Source organism: Talpa europaea (genome assembly GCF_964194135.1).
Source record: "Talpa europaea genome assembly, chromosome: 1".
Lineage (NCBI taxonomy): Eukaryota > Metazoa > Chordata > Mammalia > Eulipotyphla > Talpidae > Talpa > Talpa europaea.
The window spans coordinates 153,092,857-153,112,383 of record NC_140073.1 but is presented as its reverse complement, the minus strand read 5'-3'; the positions used below and the strand labels follow the sequence as shown (position 1 = coordinate 153,112,383).

General features: G+C 50.6%; 1 protein-coding gene and 1 long non-coding RNA gene across 2 annotated transcripts in view; both read left to right on the top strand.

Moving 5' to 3' along the window:
• LOC311167090 (sp110 nuclear body protein-like) overlaps positions 1–19,527 on the top strand; it is a gene marked incomplete at both ends in the record, with an annotated part of 29,990 nt that overhangs the window by 7,046 nt on the left and 3,417 nt on the right. The window contains 4 exons of the mRNA XM_084227898.1: positions 14,623–14,629; positions 15,456–15,560; positions 16,040–16,182; positions 16,962–17,004. Of these exons, the coding sequence (XP_084084024.1) occupies positions 14,623–14,629; positions 15,456–15,560; positions 16,040–16,182; positions 16,962–17,004 (298 nt within the window). The remainder of the gene's footprint in view (positions 1–14,622; positions 14,630–15,455; positions 15,561–16,039; positions 16,183–16,961; positions 17,005–19,527) is intronic.
• LOC311174465 lies at positions 8–7,700 on the top strand. The gene is made up of 3 exons (XR_014617072.1): positions 8–51; positions 6,345–6,410; positions 7,660–7,700. It is a non-coding gene; the product is annotated as an uncharacterized lncRNA (long non-coding RNA).

The following is a 19,527-nucleotide window of genomic DNA, read 5'->3' as shown; positions in this document are numbered from 1 at the left end:
CCAGGGCCCAGAAGGCGACGAGCCAGCCTGCCCCGACGTCTGGCCCAGAAGGTAAGGCTGGGGCTGGGTCCGCCGTCTGAGGGTGCAGTGGTGGGGAGCTCTCTCCGAAGCAGGCAGGGGTTGAAGAGAAAGACTGTGACCTGTAGAAGAGGGATGGAGAGGAAACAAACAACAGTTCCATCTGAGGAGGTTTTGGCAGCATCATCTGTGTTCACAGGTAGCTGTGAGCCCAGCGCCCTCAAACTTTTTAATCTTAAGATTCCTTTACTATTTTATGTTGTATATATGCATATATATACATACACACACATATATGTAAATATGCGTATACATATACCTTACAAAAAGGTAGAAGTGATGGTTAAAAAAGGTTATGTATTTATTAATTCCCTTAAAAGAAATAATAAGCCAATTCCTTGTTAACATAAATAGCATATTTTTATGAAAAAGAAGTGGATTTCCAAATAAGAAAAATTAGTGAGGAGAGGGCCATCATTTCATATATTTGCTAATCTCGAAGTGTAAGGTCTCATTTATTCAAAGTCTATTGGGCTCTTATGTCAACTTCTGCATTCAACCACTTGTTTGGGGTGAAGAAAACTCAGCCTCACAGGGTCTATAGTTGAAAAGGGTGGGGCTTGTCAAAGCTCCTGGGTGAGGCCTGTGGTCGCTCATTCTTGATACCACATGAAATCAACGCAGTGTCGTCCCTTGGTTACTTGGAGAATCTGAAGCCACATCAATGAACTTTTCATATAATTTTCATAACTTGCAATATCACATAACTTTTCTGTTACTATAAAATGCATTATTATGACAGATTGCATTTTGAATAGGTTTTACACTCATGCGAGATTTTTCAAAATCACAATATCTGGGAAATAGTGGCTCACCGACATGGCCATGGCGCTTCTATGCGCAAAACATTGCTGTATGGCTTTCAAAAAGACTTCAGTAGCTGTGGACGCAAGGGTAGAAATTTAATAACATTGATAACTTATATTCCTCAACAACATGCTTACATGACGTGACTTGCCTCTTTTGCAGTAAGTAACTGACTGCACAAAATGCAGTGGCTGCTCCCGAGGTTTGCGGACACTGCTTTGATTTGGACTAAGGCACCTGCAGTTTTACCTGTCAGGGGTCTTGCTCCATCTGTGCAAAGGTCAACATTGTGCAAAAAGCAACTAGCCTCTTGTCATGAACACAGTCTGGACCCTGGAAATGCAGGGTTTCCGGGTCTTCAGGGCCTGCAAGCTTACACTGAGCTCATGTGGCTGCAGCCCAGGGAAGACCTTCTATACGAGGAGGCCCTGCTGAGCAGCCTGGCTCTCCTGGGAGTGACAGATGCACACTGAGAGTCAACATGCAGTGGTGACTACAGCCAGGAGGGCAGCATGGAGGCAGCGGCAAGACCTGGTACCTGCAGCCATCAACTCAGAGGGTACAAGGTCCTTCTGGGTCCCGTGAGGTTCCCCTTGGAAGTTTTGGGGGAATTCCGAGATCTGAAAGTAGTGCTTTTTCTCTGTTGAGAGATCAGTGATGACACTTTGGAAATGAATGGCAAGAGAGCCCAGGAGCTGCCGAGCACATCACAGAGATCCATGTGCGGTGACGATGAGGATGGCAACTCCCAGGGTGCAGGTATCAGGACCCCAAAGTCAGGGCTGTCTTACCATAAGCCAGTGTTCCTCAACCTTTTTATGTTGTCATCACCCAAAGGAGTCCGCTGACATTTTGTCTTAATCACAAAAGACCCTGATATTTTAATACCACGAGTGTGTATTACATATCACGTACATGCTCTGTAGATATTGACTTGTGCTTTTTATGTAAAGTGGGATCCCCACCTGCCAAGATCTGACATTCGGGCACCAGCGCTCCCGCCGAAATTCCCGCTCTCAGCACATCCACACACTCAGCATCTTCATTTGCAGGTGCCCAAGTCACAGATCGAGCTCCCCCACCCGCCACCCCCAGATCTCCATGTTTCTCACTTCACCTCCTGGGAAAATCAAAAGAAAACAGTTCACTGTAAATACAAATATGCTAGTATGACGAGCCCAAGCCGCTGGCGTGTAACGCTGGTGTAACAGTGACTGTTCATTCACTTCTCACTGCTGCCACCTCGGGCACAGCCTGCTGACATCCTTGGTGAGGATGGAGCCGGACGGTCTCCTTACCCGGATTCAGCTCCTGTGTCGCCTGCTCACAGAAGCCCACCTGCCCTGTGTGACCCTCCGAGGTCATGACTGTCAGGAAGGATCACTACCTGTGACAGCCCTAAATACAAATGGTCATTGTTAAGTCTCTTCAAGCCGGCGCTGACTTCCGGGACACTGTTTTAGGTTGTCTCAGAGAGTTCCCTTGTGTTTGCACAACAACCCTTAGAGAAGGTGGAATCATTGACTGGAATATTTTGGACAAGGACATCAAGAGGCATAAAAACCATTGGTTTCCTCCTCCCGGGCATGCGGAATGGCCAGCTGGGGACTCGCACGGTGGCTGGGAGCCTCTCAGGAGCCATTACCCGCTAGAAAGGAAGGGACTGTGTTGTAATTAGTCTTTCTCCGGGTCTCTTATTTAGGTTTTCTAAATTCCTGCTATGAGTGAGGCCATCCGGTATTTTTCTTTTTCTTTCTGGCTTATTTCGCTGAGCAGGATCCCTTCCAGCTCCAGCCACTATGAACCAGAAACATACGGGGCAGGGTGGGGGCTGGGGATTAGGGTCAAAATCAGGGGGGTGGGAAGTGTATGGGGAATATAACCAAGATGAAAATGCAGACATTGTGCAAAATGAAAAATGATGAAAAAATATATAAAATAAAAAATAAATAAATAAAAATTTAAAAAAGAAGAAAAGAAAAGAAAGGAAGGGACTGAACAGCACTGTCGAGGCTTGGCCAGCTCAGGGCTGCCTGAAATGAACGTAAGACTTACTTCCTCCTAAAGTAGTTTCTTCCCTATGTCTTTCTAGACCTCACGGATCGTGAAAGTAAAGTGCCTTTGGGTCAATCTCCTGGGAAAAAGCGTAAGTGTAAGGAGCCCGTTTGGTCTCTGTAGAGTGGATTTGATGTTGATGTGGGCTGTGATGCCCTCTGGCTACAGACGTGTGCATGCCAGCCAGAAAAAGATGTGCTTATTGAAATGGCGACTTAACTTTTTTTTTCTTTTTAAATTTTTTTTTTATTATAGAAAACTTTCCGTACTTTGCAACAGCCATTTAGATTTGCTTGTTGCGTGTGCCTGATAACTAGGCAAACCCCTTCCAAAATGGTGGCTGAAATGAGAGGCCCTATTTCTCTCTCCTGTGTGGCGGAGGCTTCAGGAACCAGAGAACCCCAGGCTCATCCTGGCTGTGGCTCCACCATCCTCAGTGTGTGGCAGCCCCTTTGTTGGGGTCCAGCCAGCAACCTGCATTGCAGCCAGAGAGCAGGGGAGCCCTCCTCCACTGAAGGGCACTGTCAGCAGGTTGCATTTAGCGATTCTATTACCCTTTCATAGCCAGCACTAGGTACATGGCTCTCCTGACTGCAAAAGAGGCTAAGAAATGTCATTTTTATTTATTTTATTTTACTTATCTCGGAGGACAGCGATCCAGCTCAGTATCAGGGGCTTTACTTTAAGAACAAAGGCAACTAATGAAAGAGGTCGACCAACAGTCCCCTCCCTGCACTGCCCTGCCACTTACTGCTGATGCTCCCCCCGTTTCCTCCCTGGGCCCAGAAAGATGCATGTACCAACCCCTTGCAGGAGACAGGTCCAGGAGATTGGTTTTGGCCAATGAGCTGGGGCAGGATGTCATCTGGGTCAAAGCTCAGGGGAGCCTTGGCAGCCCTCCACACCCTCTTGTCCTGATGATGGAGGATGTGGAGAGGGAGGAGCAGAGGCCAAGCCAGGGGGAGGGAGGGCAGCTGCCCTGGCTTGCAGCGTACTCTGCTAGGAAAATGCCCTGCTGTGTGTCACTGCATAGCCTGCCTGGTCCTTCTAAGATGAGGCTCCTAAGAAAAACTGGAGTACAGAAAATTATTAATCTGAAGTTAAACTCCTATTCAATCTACCTCCCCACCTATTTATGTACCTTACAAATAGTGTACATTTATCATGTACGGAGATAATAGATATCTATACCTGTATCTATGAACTATGTAGATACAGATGATATAGATGGGCTTATACCAAATAGTCTAAACAGTCTATTCTCTAAACACTTTTTTCATTGTGCTTTTAGCACATGTATCTCATGTCCATGTTATCTATTTTGCTCTCTTTTAACTGCATAGCACTTATTGGATGACTAACCACAGTAGGTTTAAATAATCACCTATTGATGGAGAGTTGGGTTACTTATCATTTTTATATGGAAGTAGAAATTGCATTGTGTGTATCTATGCACACCTATCTAATAATTTCCTCAGAATTAACTTCTAAATATGAAATTATACTTGGTTAGAGTCTGAGATCTAAAATTATATATATACATATATACACATACATATACATAACCAACTATTCTCCAGAACAAATAATTTACATTCCCATTAAGGATAGATGAGAATTCATTAGCTACATCCTTATCAGCAGTAGATATGATAAAACATTTTAAGTGTTGGTATCTTTATGATCAAATAACGTGTGGCTTTCATTATTAGTGAGCTCAAGCTGGCTTGTCAATAACTTCATCTGCATCACTCTTGCAGATTTCAGTGCATACTCTCTGCCCACTTGTCTGTGTGCCATTTTGCCTTTTGCCTTACCTAATAAGCGTATCACTCCTCTCTGCAATGTGTACATTTATCATGTATAGAGATAATAGATATCTATACCTATATCTATGAACTATGTAGATACAGATGATACCTGTATTCTCAATGTAGATATCAAATTTCATGTTGCAGAGTGGAATTTCCCCCCATGTTTTGTATTAACATTATGGGGATGTTTTTTGAAGTATGGCCATACTTCAAAACTTTAAACTTTTTGCAGTTTAAAAAATTTGTAAACAACCAATCTCTGTAAAAGTAAGCTGTTCATCTTTTACCTTTGTGATTTCCAGTCTTGAATTTTTGAAATCTGTGACTTCTTCCTACACCTTTTTTCCAAATTGTATGGAGACATAGTGGTCATGCATTTCTGGATGAGCTCGAGGTGGTTTTATTCACATATGCTGTGAAAGGAATTCCACCATGGGTGCAGTTAACATCCATCATGTCAAAGAGATAATATAAAAAGAAATGAACAAAATTTGTCTCCTTGTGATAAGAACTCTGCATTTGTCTCTTAATGACTTTGCTACATACCATGCAGCTGAGTTAATGCTCATCACCTTGTACATTACACCCTAGGACTCACCTTCCAGGTGGAAGTTTGTTGACCAAGTTTGTTGACCACCCTTTTCCTGTCCTTCCTCCCCCACACCCCCTCCGGCTACCCCCAATCTGATCTTGCTATGAATTTTGTTGCTGCTATTGTCCGCATTTGTTTTTAATTTTTAAGATTCCACATACACATGAGATCAGACAGTATTTGTCTCTCTCTGGCTGACTTATTTCACTTAGCCTGATGCCTTCAAGATCCCTCGATATTGCCTAAACGGTAGGATTTCCTCATTTTTACAGCTAATTACCATTTCATTGTACTATGTCACAACTTCTTTGTTCATCCATTGAAGGATACTTAGGTGGAGTCCCTATCTTGGCTATTGTAACTAACACTATTCATAGCTTTTGTGACTGCTGTGAACCTGGAGATACAGATGTCTTCCAAGTTGGTGTTTTCATTTCATTTGGATATAGTCCTGGAGGTGGGGCTGCTGAACCTTGTGGTAGTTCTACTTTTTAACTTTTTGGCTTTTTAACTTCATGGCCACACCATTTTACAATCCCACCAACAGTGTATGAGGGTCTCCTTCTCTCTATATTCTCACCTGCACTTATCTCTGGTCTTCTCCGTGATGGCGATTCCAACAGGCATGGGCGATAGCTCATTGTGATTTTACTTTGTGTTCCCTGGTGACTTCTGATGGTGGCCTCTTCACATACCTCTAGGCCATTTATATCTTCATTGAAAACATGTATTCAGGTTCCTTGCCCAATTTTACTTGGATTACTAGTTTTCTCCTATTGAATTGTAGGACATATTTATATATTATGTATATTTACAAACTATTATCAAATATATAGTTTGTAAATCATTTCTCCTATTTGATAATTTGTTTCAAAATTGTTATTTTTCCTCTCCAAAATAACAAGAAGAGGGAAATAATTTTGCTTTAAAGGAATGGGTATCTCGAGCATGTAGATCAATATTTACAGCCATAAAAACAATTTTACTTTCTCTTCCAGAAAAGAGGGGAAAACAGGATAGCTGGTCAAGTCCCAAAAGGAGACCGAAAAACAGGCTCCCAGGAGGTAAGCTGGAAGAGGAAGTGCCCCCTCCCTGGGCATCAGGGCCCTCACTGGGCCGCTCAGCACGGCCTCCCCCAGCTACTAGGCCACCTGGTGCCACCCCACCCCAACCGCCAGGCCACCCCCAATGACCCTTCTCACAGAAGAAGGAGCCCCACAGCCATGCTGCCCAGACAGGCTCTTCGCGCCTCTCAGCGGGAAGGAGTGGGCTGGCTGGACAGGAGGCCTGAGGCGATTTTCAGGGTAGGACTGTGTCCAGCTCAGGACCAGAGCCAGGAAGAACAGACAAGGCAGACCCCAGTGTGCGGGCAGACCCCGGCTCCAGCCCCAAACTGGAGGAGACCCGGATCTCTGGGCCTCACCAGCCGCTGTGTCAGCTCAGGCCTGCTCCTCCCACCCCCTGGCTCTGTGCTGGACACCCAGGCGGCAGCAGAGAGGGAGCCACAAGGAGGAAACTGCATTTTCCTGGCTCCCCTGCTTCATCCCTGTTTCCCTCCCCAGGCTTTCTCCTCTCACACCCTCCCTCTCCCCACTGGGTCAGGGGCCAGGCAGGAGCCCTCTGGACAGGGCAGGCAGCGGTGACCCTGCTGGTGAGGACACCACCCGCCGCTTTGTCTTGAAACAAAACAGAAGACAAAACCCGTTTTGTCTTGAAATGTCACCTCAGTGGTCTCATTTGGAGTGAGTGCTTGGTGTTGGCCAACATTTGCTCTCACCAGAAACTTCTCTATTTCGTAATGGGGGCCCTGGCCCATTACCATGGTCAGAGTGAAAAAACACGCTCGTAATCATCTCAGAGACACACTGCTGTCGTGTGTGCGCGCGGCAACGCTGACTGGAGTGTGAGGAGGGAGCCAGGCTGGGTCCTGGGTCCCGGGGACTAGGCAGCGAGCAAAACACACACAACCCACCCCCCCCACGCCCCCACCCCCGCCTGGTGCTGTGGAGTTTAGATTGGGCTTGACACATGGGGCAGGCTGAGGAGATTGGGCTTGACACACAGGGCAGGCCAAGGAGTGGAAGGGGGAGCAGGGAAAGGGAAAGAGGACAGGAAGGAGGAGTGTGAGTCTGGGGGAGTAAGAAAGATGCAAGAAGGAGAGGAGTCGTGACTAGCAAGAGAAAAAGTGAGTTGGGGGCTAGAGATTTCCTGAAATGGTGGGAACTGGGGGTGTGAGAAGTGAAGTAATTAATAGGGGGCAGGGAGTTCACTGGGACCCCAATTAAAAGTATTCCCACATCACTTGTGGCCCAGGGGCAGCCTCACCTGGCCGTGGAACCCAAGGGAAGCGCCCAGTGAGGAATCAGGCAACTCCCAGGAAGGACCACTTGGCAGCGGGGCAGCCAGGGGTGGTGACAAGAGCCCAGAAGAGGAACCGGCATGCTCCAAAGACTGGCCCAGAAGGTAAGGCTGGGGGCAGGCCTGCCTTCTGAGGCCAGCTGGGGTTAGGTGGCATATAAAGGCATAGAAGCTGGGAGAAGCCAGGTGGGGGCATGAGGAAATCACCAGCTTCTCTGGGGGGGGGTTCAGCGCCGTGAGAATCAGTGCACCCCCAAAAGCTGGCACTCTGCACAAGGGCATCGTGTGGCTGGTCCTCAGAGTCTGCCATCCACTCTTTCCTAGCAGAGCCACCCCCGCCCCAGCTGAGTCCAGGGGCTCCTCTCTGATTCCGACTGACCCCGTGTCAGGAGTGGCACCAACTCAAGTGGAGACATTCTGAGGATTACTTCCTAATGGCTTCTTCACTGAAGTGGTTGTTATGTGTTTTCTATTTTAAATTCATCCCGATGATCAGATTTTTGCCATTTTCACCCCTTTTAATATCATTGGAGGCCCCTTTCTCTACTCCTCCAACATTGCACCTGCCTTTTACATGTGTCAAATATAAAGGCAAAGGTTGCTCTCCTGCAGTATGAGGAGGGAGGGTCCTGAGGGGTGGTGTCCTGGTGTTTTCCTGCCTGCTAGTAAATCCTGGGTGGGTATCTCAGAAGGTCAGGAAGCCCCGCCTTGGGACCCAGGAGGGGCTGAAGGGCTTGACTTGGCTGAAGTAAGAGGGTCACTGCGAGGCCAGAGCTTTAAGAACCTGGGCATCATCCATTCTCTCCACTGCACAACCAACATCTCCTTTGTCCCCAAGTATCAATGACATGAGCCACATCTAACTTGTGATGAACAAGTAACATGATGGACACGTGAGCCATTGTTCTAAATCAGTGCTGGGGGCGCCTCCCTGGTGGTGCAGGTGGATGAGCACTGTGCTATGAAAGTGTCCACAGCCTCTGCAGCACGAATTTGATCCCCAGCCAGGGAGCAAACCACATGGTGAGCAGACCTCTCCTGTCTTGCCCACTGCTCCCCTCAGCAGTGTATTTCATCAGTCTGCCTGTTCTGTTTCCCACTCTGTCTCCGGTGAATCTTCTCACCCTCCCGCACATCTGACCTGTACCCCGGTTCTTGTATAAAAATAAATAAATATTTTAAAAAATAATTTTAAATAAATAGATAAACAAATAAATCAGTGTTGGGCAACCTTTTTCTGAAAAGGGCCAACTAATAACCAGTGTAGGCTTTGCTGGCGATTTAGTCTCTGTAGCAACCACTAGTGTGAAAATAGCCAGAGACAAATATATAAACAAATGTGCCTGGCTGCATTTCAATAAAACTTTATTTACAATAACAGACATTGGGCCCATTTGGCCCTAGGGTCATAGTTTGCTGACACTGAGAGTAGAGGGGGTGGTGAGTTTCTGCAGCAGTATCTAGCCTGGCTTTACTCAGATACCAGTTTTTAAATTGTTCATTAGAGTATTTTTTTTGCAACTCCCTTGTTCATATTTGCCTACTTTTGTACCAGACCATGTCCTCTTTGTTTAATCAACTGTGGAAACTAACCCTTTGTTATGTGATTGGAAAGTCTTCTTAATTTTGTTTTTATCTATTAACTATTGAGAAGTTTTGGGTGTAGAGCCTTCTCTTTAGATCGTGGATAGACAGATCAGTTTATCTTTTTCAGTATGGTTTGTACTAGAATTTATCAACTTTGGTACAATTGACATTTGGGGTCTTGGATAATTCTTTGTGGAGGTGCCATCTTATACATCATGAACATTGAGCAACATCCTTGACCTCGACCTAGTGAATACCAGTAGCACTCAACTCCCAGTTTGACACACAAAAAGATTTCCCACCTTTGCCAAATATACCCTGGGGGGCAAAGATTATCCATACCTCAGCCTTAAGGAGCCCTATCTGGGCCTCCCCAGTGGTGCAGTGGGTTGAGCACTGTGCTGTGAAGCTGTCCGCAGTCTCTGCAGCGCGGGTTCAATCCTGGCTGGCCAGCGAGGATCCCACATGGCACAGCAGACCTCTCCTGTCTCGCCTGCTGCTCCCCTCAGCAGTGTATTTCAGTCGTCTGCCTGTTCTGTTTCCCGCTCTGCCTATGGTGGATCCTCTTACCCTCCCACGCCTTTGGCCTATACCCCAGCTCTTGTGTAAAAATAAATCTTAAAAAAAAAGAGAGAGCCCTTTCTATGTGATATTTATAAGACTCCATCCTTTATTTACTTCTATCTATGTTAAATATATATATATATATACGTTGTTTTATATATTATGTTAAGACATATTAATTTGTGACAATTTGACTTCTTCAGTATTTTCAGCCCTCCTATCTATTAACATGAGCTAGCTATTTTTTCTTGGTCAATATTGTGATTTTCCTTTCATAAGGACTCATACTTATTTTTCTTCAAGCTGGTAAAAAGACAAGAAAAAATTACTCTAAAAGAGTTGACATATAAAGCAAAAAAAAAAAAATCCCTGCTTGAGTTATAAGTGACTATTGATTTTATTTTTTTATATTTTTAAAATATTAGGCTTATTATAAGAAAGGGAGGGAGAAGAAAACATTTGCACAGACACAAGCAGGCAGAAAGCTTGATTTTTTTTGCTTGTTTAAAAAAAGAAAAGGAAAAAAGTTCAAGTTCTACAAGTTATCAGAAAAATACTCCCCCAAAGGGAATGTGAGGGAGAGGCAGGGCCTCCCACTCAGGCTGCCCCCATTCTGCCCCGTCCCTCCACCCTCTTGCTTCTGCTCCAAGTTCCTGCCCTGATCATCTGTGCGCACTTGCACACACACATACACACACACACACACTTCTGCCTTGGGGAGGGACCTTCAGCACTGAACTAGATAAAGACCCAAAAATGAAGGTGGGAGAATGACTGGCCGCAGTCAAGCTCTGACAGTATCTTGTACTTCCACGGGGTCAGGTGTATGGTCTAAACCATGGTGTGTGGTCTTCAGGGGGCTGTGATTCAACATCTGTGCAGGCTGTATAATGCTCAGCACCAAGATTTGGTTTCCAGGCACCACCATACAATTGGTCACATGGAAGCAGAATTTCTTATCAGAGCTTGACTGGAAGTAAGGGGGAAAAAAAAGCAGGGCCTCCCTGATGGGCAAGGGGTTAAGATACAACCTATGAAACTATCACAGCCTCTGCAGCAGGAGTTCCATGCCCTGCCAGCCAGGGAGCTGACCCACAGGGCGCAGCAGACCTCTCCTGTCTCCCCTCTGCTCCCCTCAGCAGGGTATTTCAGTCAATCTGCCTGTTCTGTTCCCCGCTCTGTCTCTGGTGGATCCTCTCACCCCCCACACCTCTGGCCTGCACCCCTGTTCTTGTATGCATAAATAAATCTTAAAAAAAAAAAAGCAAAAAAAAAAAAGCAAGGGGAAAAGCCCCTACTTCCTTCATTCCAAGATTTGAGGAAAACTTTTTCCCGGCAAATCCCAGCTGTGTTCCCATTTCTGGCGGGTGGAGCTTTCTCCCCCTGCGTTACTGCTGCAGGTCAGGCCCTGGACTTGCTTCCGCCCCCTTGGGACAGCGTCCTCCTGGCCTTCTCCTCTTCTGACCCTCATGCTTGCTGCCTCCCCCCCCCCCCGCCTTTACCTTGGCACCGAGCGGAAGGGGTGCTGCTCTGGGGCCACAGACAGGTGCATCCACAGGTCTGTGTGCTGCGGGTCCACAAAAGCAAGGAGCCATAAGACAGCCGCGCCCCCGCGGCTCTCCCCTCCGCCAGGCCCTGAGGCGCGGGGGAGCAGCGCGGAGAGCAGCGATGGGGTAACCCCCTTGCAGAAAATGCATGGACCCTACGCGCCCCCCTTGGGAATCAGCACAGAGGAAAAGCCCAGGGGTGCCCAGCACTCAGGTCAGGGGCAGAAGCCCTTCCCACCCCACCCCAGTCCTGCCCACCCCGGGGGTCCCAACGGGAAGCACCAATGCCCTCCCGGCAAGACCCCCCACCCCAAGCGCGCGTGCGCGCGCACAAACACACACACACACACACACACACACACACACACACTCTCTCTCTCCCTCCCTCCCTCCCTCCCCAACCCCGTTCTCCCGCCTGTTGCTGACCTTGCCCAGCCTTCACCTTGAACGGGTGTCCTCGTCCTGCGGGGGGGGGGGGGGGGGGGGGGGGCTCGGTCTCCCCGACAAGCCTCCAAGGCGCGCGCCCGGGTCTCTCACGCTCTCCACGTCCCTCCGCGCGGCGGGTGCAGGGAGCTCGGCCAGCGCCTCCGCCGCGGGGCCCCCCAGGTCCGCGCCTCCGCCGCGGGGGCCCCCAGGTCAGCGCCTCGGCCGCGGGGTCCCCCAGGTCAGCGCCTCGGCCGCGGGGCCCCCCAGGTCAGCGCCTCGGCCGCGGGGCCCCCCAGGTCAGCGCCTCGGCCGCGGGGCCCCCCAGGTCAGCGCCTCGGCCGCGGGGCCCCCCAGGTCAGCGCCTCGGCCGCGGGGCCCCCCAGGTCAGCGCCTCGGCCGCGGGGCCCCCCAGGTCAGCGCCTCGGCCGCGGGGTCCCCCAGGTCAGCGCCTCGGCCGCGGGGTCCCCCCAGGTCCGCGCCTCCGCGCTGTTTAAACAAGCGCCAGGCGGTTCTCCGCCAAGGCTGGACCCCAGGAGGGGCCGCGCGCGAGCTGCCGCGCCAGGTTTTATTGTTTCTGACGCAGAAAATCTGGGGACTTCGTGCCGGTTACACCCGGGGCAGCGGGAGCGTCCTGCGCCCACCGTGCGCCCCCCCCCCTCTCTGCTAGGCGGAGGCGAGGCGGCCCGTGGACGGTTCCTGCTGAGAATGAGAACCAACATACAAAGAACAGTGTTTACCATTTGCTTGACTCTGCGATCCCCCGAGCCCCGCCTCCTCCGAGGGGCCCTGCGCTCAGTTCACCCCCAAACCACCCCCGCGCTCGTGCGCTCCGGCGCGTCGCGCCTGCCCGGCCGGCATCCAGACCCCGGCCCCGCTGCCCCTGCCGCGCGGGGGCCGGGACGCCCCGAGTCACCCCGCCCGAAAGGTGGAAGCTCGGCGCGGGGCGCGGCCCCAGGACCCCGGGCGGAGCGCAGCCCGCAGGGCACAGCCCTTCCCAGCCCGCGAGCCGCTGTGCCCTCCGCCTGCCGCGGAAGCCTCGGGAGGAGGGATTGGGGGGTTTACAGACACAGGGGGCGCAGGAAAGATTTGCACGAGCTAAAATCAACATTTTGAGTCTTTTGTTCTTTGCACTGAAAACACACACACAAAAACCTTTGGTCTTTTCAAGAAAAGTGGGAAGGAGGCACGAGCCCAGGTGCCACCCACGTCAGCGGCTGCAGCGCCAGCGCAGGTGTCCCTGAGCTGTGCCGGGACGTGAGTCTTCCCGAGGCCTTTCTGGTCCCGAAGGAGCAGTTGGACTCTGGGTCCGGCCTGGGTTCCGTCGCCTACTCCTCCTGCTGCGGCGCTGAGCGCCTGGGCATCCCTCTCCAAACCTCAGCCGCGTCCCCACCCACGAAACAGGCCCCATCAGCTTCCCCCCCTTCCTTAGAAGTGAGCACTGACCTGTGCGCCGGGCTTGGCTGCTTCCTTGACCGCTGGTTTCCTCCAGCTACTCCTCCCAGGTCCCTCAGCCGCAGGAGCAGCACAGAGCAGGGTCTTTATGATCAAGCAGATGGGTACAGGAGAGTCCTGGAGCCCTCGGCGGCTTTTGCAGGCTGTTATTGGGTTTACCAGGTACACGCCAGACCTCCCAGCCCCCCACGAGCCTTCCACTCTTTCTGGGCTCTCCCGGGGTTCTCTCGTGGCCCCTGCTTCTCTGCCGGTGCTGCTTTCCTGTTCCTTTTGCTCTTGCATTCGCTGCCAGTGGTTCTGCTGTTCCGCCCTGCTGGCGTCCCTGTGACGCCGCCCTTATAAGCCCAGTTTCTCAGCCCAGGTGTACCCACCTACCATGCCCACACCCCACTCCAGGTGCCCGCCATCAGGCATGCACTCAGGACCACAGAGTTCCATCCTCGGTCCTAATGGTGGGAGGGCAGAAAAGACTGACACTTTATGTACCTACAGTCCCTCCAGCACAGATCACAGCCTCCCAGCAACACCCTCAGCCCCTCAGCCCCTCGCCCGATCATTCTCTCCTTGTGCCCGTGTTCCTGCGCGTGTCTTCCTGGTCACTAACTAGGTTTCATCCATCCTGATCTTCTGTCTCTGGCAGACTTCTCATTTCCTCCTCCATGTATTTCACCACTTGTTTCTCTTTGTTCTCTTAGCACCAGCTAAGGGTGGGGATGCTGCTATGCCCAAGACTGCACCCCAAGTCACCCCTGCACCCACATCTGCTTGCAGGCACATCTGGGGCATCTGTACTTACGGTTGGGGGTGAGAAGAAGCAATTCAGTGGCACAGAGAACCACAGGAGGGACCTGTTGCCTGCTAACCCCTTCGGGATTTGCCATCAGGGCATAGTGTCCTGTGCTGGGCCTCCAGGAACCCGCAGCAACAACCCCCCCACTCGACTCTGACAGCACTAACTCAAACTATGTCACCCGGCTAGTAAGTCACACAGCCAGGACTGCAGCCCAACAGCCTGCAGGCTGAGCTCTGTCCACGGGACTGTACTTGGGGGACAGAGACGGGAAACAAGTGGAGGTGCTGTGCTCCCCATTAGGGCCATGGGAGGCCCTCCAGACAAGGTTCTTCCTGCCCCTCATCACTGCCCAGCTTTGATCCTCCAAGGCTGGGTGTCCTCTGGGGTCCTTGCCGGGGGACCACCCTCATTCTCAGGGGCCTCTCCTTTCTCAAGCTCTTTTTGAGTCCTCTTTCGGTTTCCTTGCTATTGTTTCTGCCCTGTCTTGTGTCCCCCCCCCACCTCCCCCATGATGTCGCTTCTTCAGCCACTTGCCTCTGGCACTTTCAGCGAGTGTGTGAGCCAAGGGAGAGAGCTGGCCCGGAGTTCCTGCCACTCAACATGGCAAATCCTGGAGCCCTCAGGGGCTTTTTGCAGGCTTTTATTGGGTTTGCCAGGTACATGGCAGGCCTCCCCCCTCTGCCCCCAGGGAACAGGTTTACCCACAGTGCAGCACGGCTGGGGAAGAGGCAGTGGGAGACCCTGGTATTTAGCTTAAACCCTTTCACAGCTGCTTCCCCAAATGAGAACCCCAGGTCCCTGTTGATGGGTTCTGAGTTGCTAAATCCCCCCTGGTGCGGGCCCCTCTAGAGCCCTCCAGGGTTGTGTTTACTCACATAAGAAGAACCAGGCGAGCTGGGGTGGAGAAAAGCTCCGTGAATTATGAAGATGGGCACTGTCCCCTCGCTCGGCGCTGCCTGCCTCCCTGGCCCCTCCTGGGTGAGTCACGTGGCAGGATCACCGCCCAAGAACCTTTCTTCTGCTCTGAGGACACAGACACTTTGGGCAGGTGGCTTCCAGCAGCACGAGGAGAGGCAGAGCGCTTAGGGAATCAAAGGACCTTAGGACATGTCCTCTGTGCCTGTGGATTAAAACACATGCGCCAAAGAAGGCCGCTAGGTTTTACTAAGATAATTGGTTTAATGTAGTGTCAGGTGGTGGTTTTGTTCATGAGCCACCACCCCATCCTCGGATCTGCCCCCCAAAGTGGGTGACGTCCAGCAAGGGGCCCCCAAGCTGTTTCCATCGGCTTTGCTGTGGCTGTCGTGCTTCCTACAGTTCACAGAAGGCGCTCGTGGGGAGAAGGAGCAGAGACTCAGTAACACCCGCCTGTTCTCTTCCAGTTCCAGGAAAATCTGAAGATGAAAGCGAGGACTTTAACTCTCCAATACTTCCCGTGATCTGTGGGGACGTGAAGGGGTTTTTATACAAGGAGAAAATGAAGCGAGGTGAGCTCCTTGAGCTTCTGCTCTTGGGAACCCCTAGAGGGAGGCCCCACTAGCGGGGGGACATTGCTCAGGATGTGGACCCTGCCAGCCACGGGGCAGAAAATGACGTGCTTGTTAAGAAGGAATTTTGAAGCTTTTCCATGTTGAGGTACAACTGGTGACCAGGCCACCCTGCGCTGACATAAAAGTGGCCCATGGGCCCTTGACACTGACCGGCCGTCCTTAGAGTACGTAGGGGGCTCACAGATGCTAACCCCCGCCCTGCTCCGCCACCACGCCAGCAGGTTTTAGGTAGGGCAAGTTTTCTGCCTTCCTTTGATTGGCAAGAGGAGGAATCCAGATGCCCTGGCACTGCCCTCCCATCACAAGGAGTCTCTCTGGGCCCAGAAAGATGGAACACCACAATTAGGGGTTCAGGGGTTTAGGTGGAGTCACAAAAGATGGAAGTGGGTGCTGGAAGGGCCGTCTCTGTCTCACAGGATCCTTGGAGAAATGCATTCAAAATGAGACGGGAGTGTGGTTCACGCCACACGAATTTGAAATTGAAGGAAAACGGGCGAATTCAAAGAAATGGAAGCGGAGTGTTCGATGCCGAGGACAGACCCTAGAACAGCTGCTGGAGGTATGACGATGACCTGGGACAGGGAGGTGACGGGTTCAGTTCCCTGAGGGGTGAGTGGAATTTCAGTAAGAGTGGGAAGAAATCCCCTCGGGGATCCCACAGCCTGCTTGGGAAAGAGCTAAGCCATTCATAGATGGAAGTTGTAGGTGACAAAGTTGGAAACACTGATTGGTGCTGCAGGTGGAGAATTTTAAATGCAAGCAAAGGATTTTGTGGTCGGAAGAGATTTAAGAAGTTTAGCCTGGTGGTAGGGGGTAGGGTGGGCTGAAAGGAAGCTAGAGGAAGTCATAGACCTCACCAACAGCTTCCCTGCATCCTCCACCCTATGAACACCACCTCAAGACCCCACTGCACCAGACGCCTCAGGGAGGCACATGCAGGCCGCCTGTCACCCTTCTGCACTTCCCCGGTCCAAGCTGTGAAACAGACAAGGGTGCTAGTCTTTGTGATCCCGACATCCAGCACGGAGCCTGCCAGTGACCACTGGGAATCACAGGGTTTTTATCTAGAAAGGAAGAAGGGTGAGGAAAAGCAGTGAGAGGGAAAGGGACTGGAAAAGAACTGGCCATGGGCTTGAGTAGCAGGGAAAGGTGATTTTATTTTTTAAAAAAGTCCAGAAGAAGAACTAAGAAGGAAGGAGCTAATTTTTCCTTTAGACACTTCGGATTTGACACCCCAGAGGATGGCCTGGTACAAATAACCACTAGGAGATGGAAAGTTTCATGTTTGCACAGAAGACCTCCAGAACAACCTCACTTACTGGCCCTTCTCTCTTTCAGAAAGGACTTTTGCATTGTCCTCCAAGAACAAGTCTCAAGAGAGGTAAATAGCAGGTGAATTTCTCAGTTGCCACGTTACAGACTTCCCTTGGCCAAAGTCTCTCCGAGTCCTCGAGTTTCCCAGCCCTGAGTCTCCGTCCCACGGAGGCATGCGTCTCCATAATGACTGGGTTAGCACACCGGCACGTGTGCACACGCATGACTTTTGTAGCTTATTGATGATGGGAAGCAAATAACTCTTTAAAGTGTAGGGCAAGCTGGGCCTCCCTGGTGGCACAGCGGTTGAGCGCTGGGCTGCAAAGCTGCCCGCAGCCTCTGCAGCGCCGGTTCAATCCCCGGTCACCAGTGAGGGTCCCACATGGTGCGCACACCTCTCCTGCCACGCCCGCTGCTCCCCTCAGCAGTGTATTTCATCAGTCTGCCTGTTCTGCTCCCCGCTCTGGCTCTGGTGAATTCTCTCACCCTCCCGCACTTCTGACTGTACCCAGTGCTTGTGTAAATAAATAAATAAATCTTTAAAAAAAAAAGTGTAGGGCAAGCACTAATATGTATACATGTTTTAGAGAGAGATCTGGATATTTGGATGGTTACAAACGAAAGGTGTCAGAAATAAAGTGTTCCAGTTTAAAAAGCAATTATGGTATTGAAATAAGCAAGAACAGCCTGGGAAAGGCCAAGAAGGCCAGCCTACACCCTCAGTGTTTCTCAGTTCGACACATGTACACCGGTAGCGCCGGGACGGAACGGTGCATTTCAGCTGAGCCTTGTATCGGCCAAGCCTCGCTCCATCTATAGGCTGCCCCAGACGCAACTCTCCACCTTCTTGTTTAAATATCTCCTCCAGACGCAGCCCCTGCAGGAGCTCCCCACTCCATCATGACGTCCAGGAGCGGCGAGGGGGCACTGGAGCTGGCCTGCCCGCCGCACATTCACTCAAAGGTTATAAGACAGTGATACCCCCTGTGCCAGTTTACTGTGTAAATGGTCTTTTCCATGCTAATTTGTACACCTTGACATGTACAGGGGTGCTCCTTATAGTAGAAAGTATGAGGGAAGAACGTAAATGTGAATCCGTCATGGATTCACAGCTATGGACTCATCATTTACTCCATAGAAAACCACCAAAGGGTTTTAAGGTCAGGAAACTTCTGGAAGCTTAAATTGGTGGTGATGTGGAGAGGGGAAGCTCAGTTTTGTTTCTGGAGTATGTATTTGTATGAGTAAAAAAATATCTGAAGGAATTGGTTATTCTGGGATGGGACGACAAGGGGCTTTTCTCTTCTGTGTATCTTCTTTGTGTGCAGTTGGGGTTTTTATCATCACCGTTTATTACTTCTGTAACCAGATAAAAATAAAGGTCTTTAAAATCAGATCATTAATTAATGGCCCTGATGTAATAGTTCCTTCTTACTCCTGTGACCTGAGAGCTGGGGTCACCCGTGACCCAAACTTTCAGTCCCACCAATCGGGAGCCCCCCAGTAGAATGAGCGTGGTGCTTAGTTCTGAGTGATGGAGTAACAAGGGCCTTTCTGGAAATCACGTTAGCAGGGTCATTTCCTGCAACAGCCCGGCCCTCAGTTTTATTATGATCTTGTTGAGAAAAGAGCTCCGCTTCCCAGCCAGGCCCGTGTGGGTTTCTCCCACCATCTGCTCTGCTCCCACATCCTAAAGATGAGCGCAAGAGGCTCACCAGGGAGATGGATGTCGTGTGTGCGCCCCAGGTGGAGGGTGTCCTGTCCAGGGCTGCTGCCCTCATTGCCCTCAGCTGCCAAGAGAGTCTCCAGCCATGTGAGACCCTGAACTGGAATAATCGGGTTGGAAAATGAATGAATGAGGACAAATTATTTTTTAATATTGAAGGCTTGGGGACATTTGTGTGGGAATCTAGTGTTGTTCTGTGCTGTGGGGTCTTAGCTCTTGTTGCTAACAAGTAGCTTTGGCAAATCTGCTTTCATGACCCTTTGTTCCATGTAAAGAACCAGCCAGTTAGGAGGACTCGCCCCATGTCACGTTGCTTTGCAGCAGACCCGGCTTCAAGGGCTTCTAGCTCTGGGCTGTGTCATGGCAAGAGGCCTGAGGCACAAGTCCACATCCGGTGGCTGGCTGTTAGCGGCTGCTGCGCGGGAGCCATGGCAGGGGCTGGGAGAGGGCATCCCTTTATGTGAGTTCCTTTAAAAAAAAAAAAAAGATTTATTTATTTATGCATACAAGAACTGTGGTGCCAGGCAGAGATGTTGGGGTGTGGGGCTTAGAGTAAGAGGATTCACCAGAGACAGAGTGGGGAGCAGAACAGGCAGATTGACTGAAATACACTGCTGAGGGGAGCAGCGGGCAAGTCAGGAGAGGTCTGCTGCACCATGTGAGTAGCTCCCTGGCCGGGGATCGAATTCATGCTGCAGTGGCTCCAGATAGCTTCATAGTGCTGCGTCTTAACCCCTTGTGCTACCAGGGAGGGCCTGTGTGAGTTCCTCTGTGAGTAATTGCATACTTGGAATGAGTGTGACATCTCATCTCTGAATGAGAAGGATATCAGTGATGCAGGGTCATCCTTGTGCTCCCCAGGAG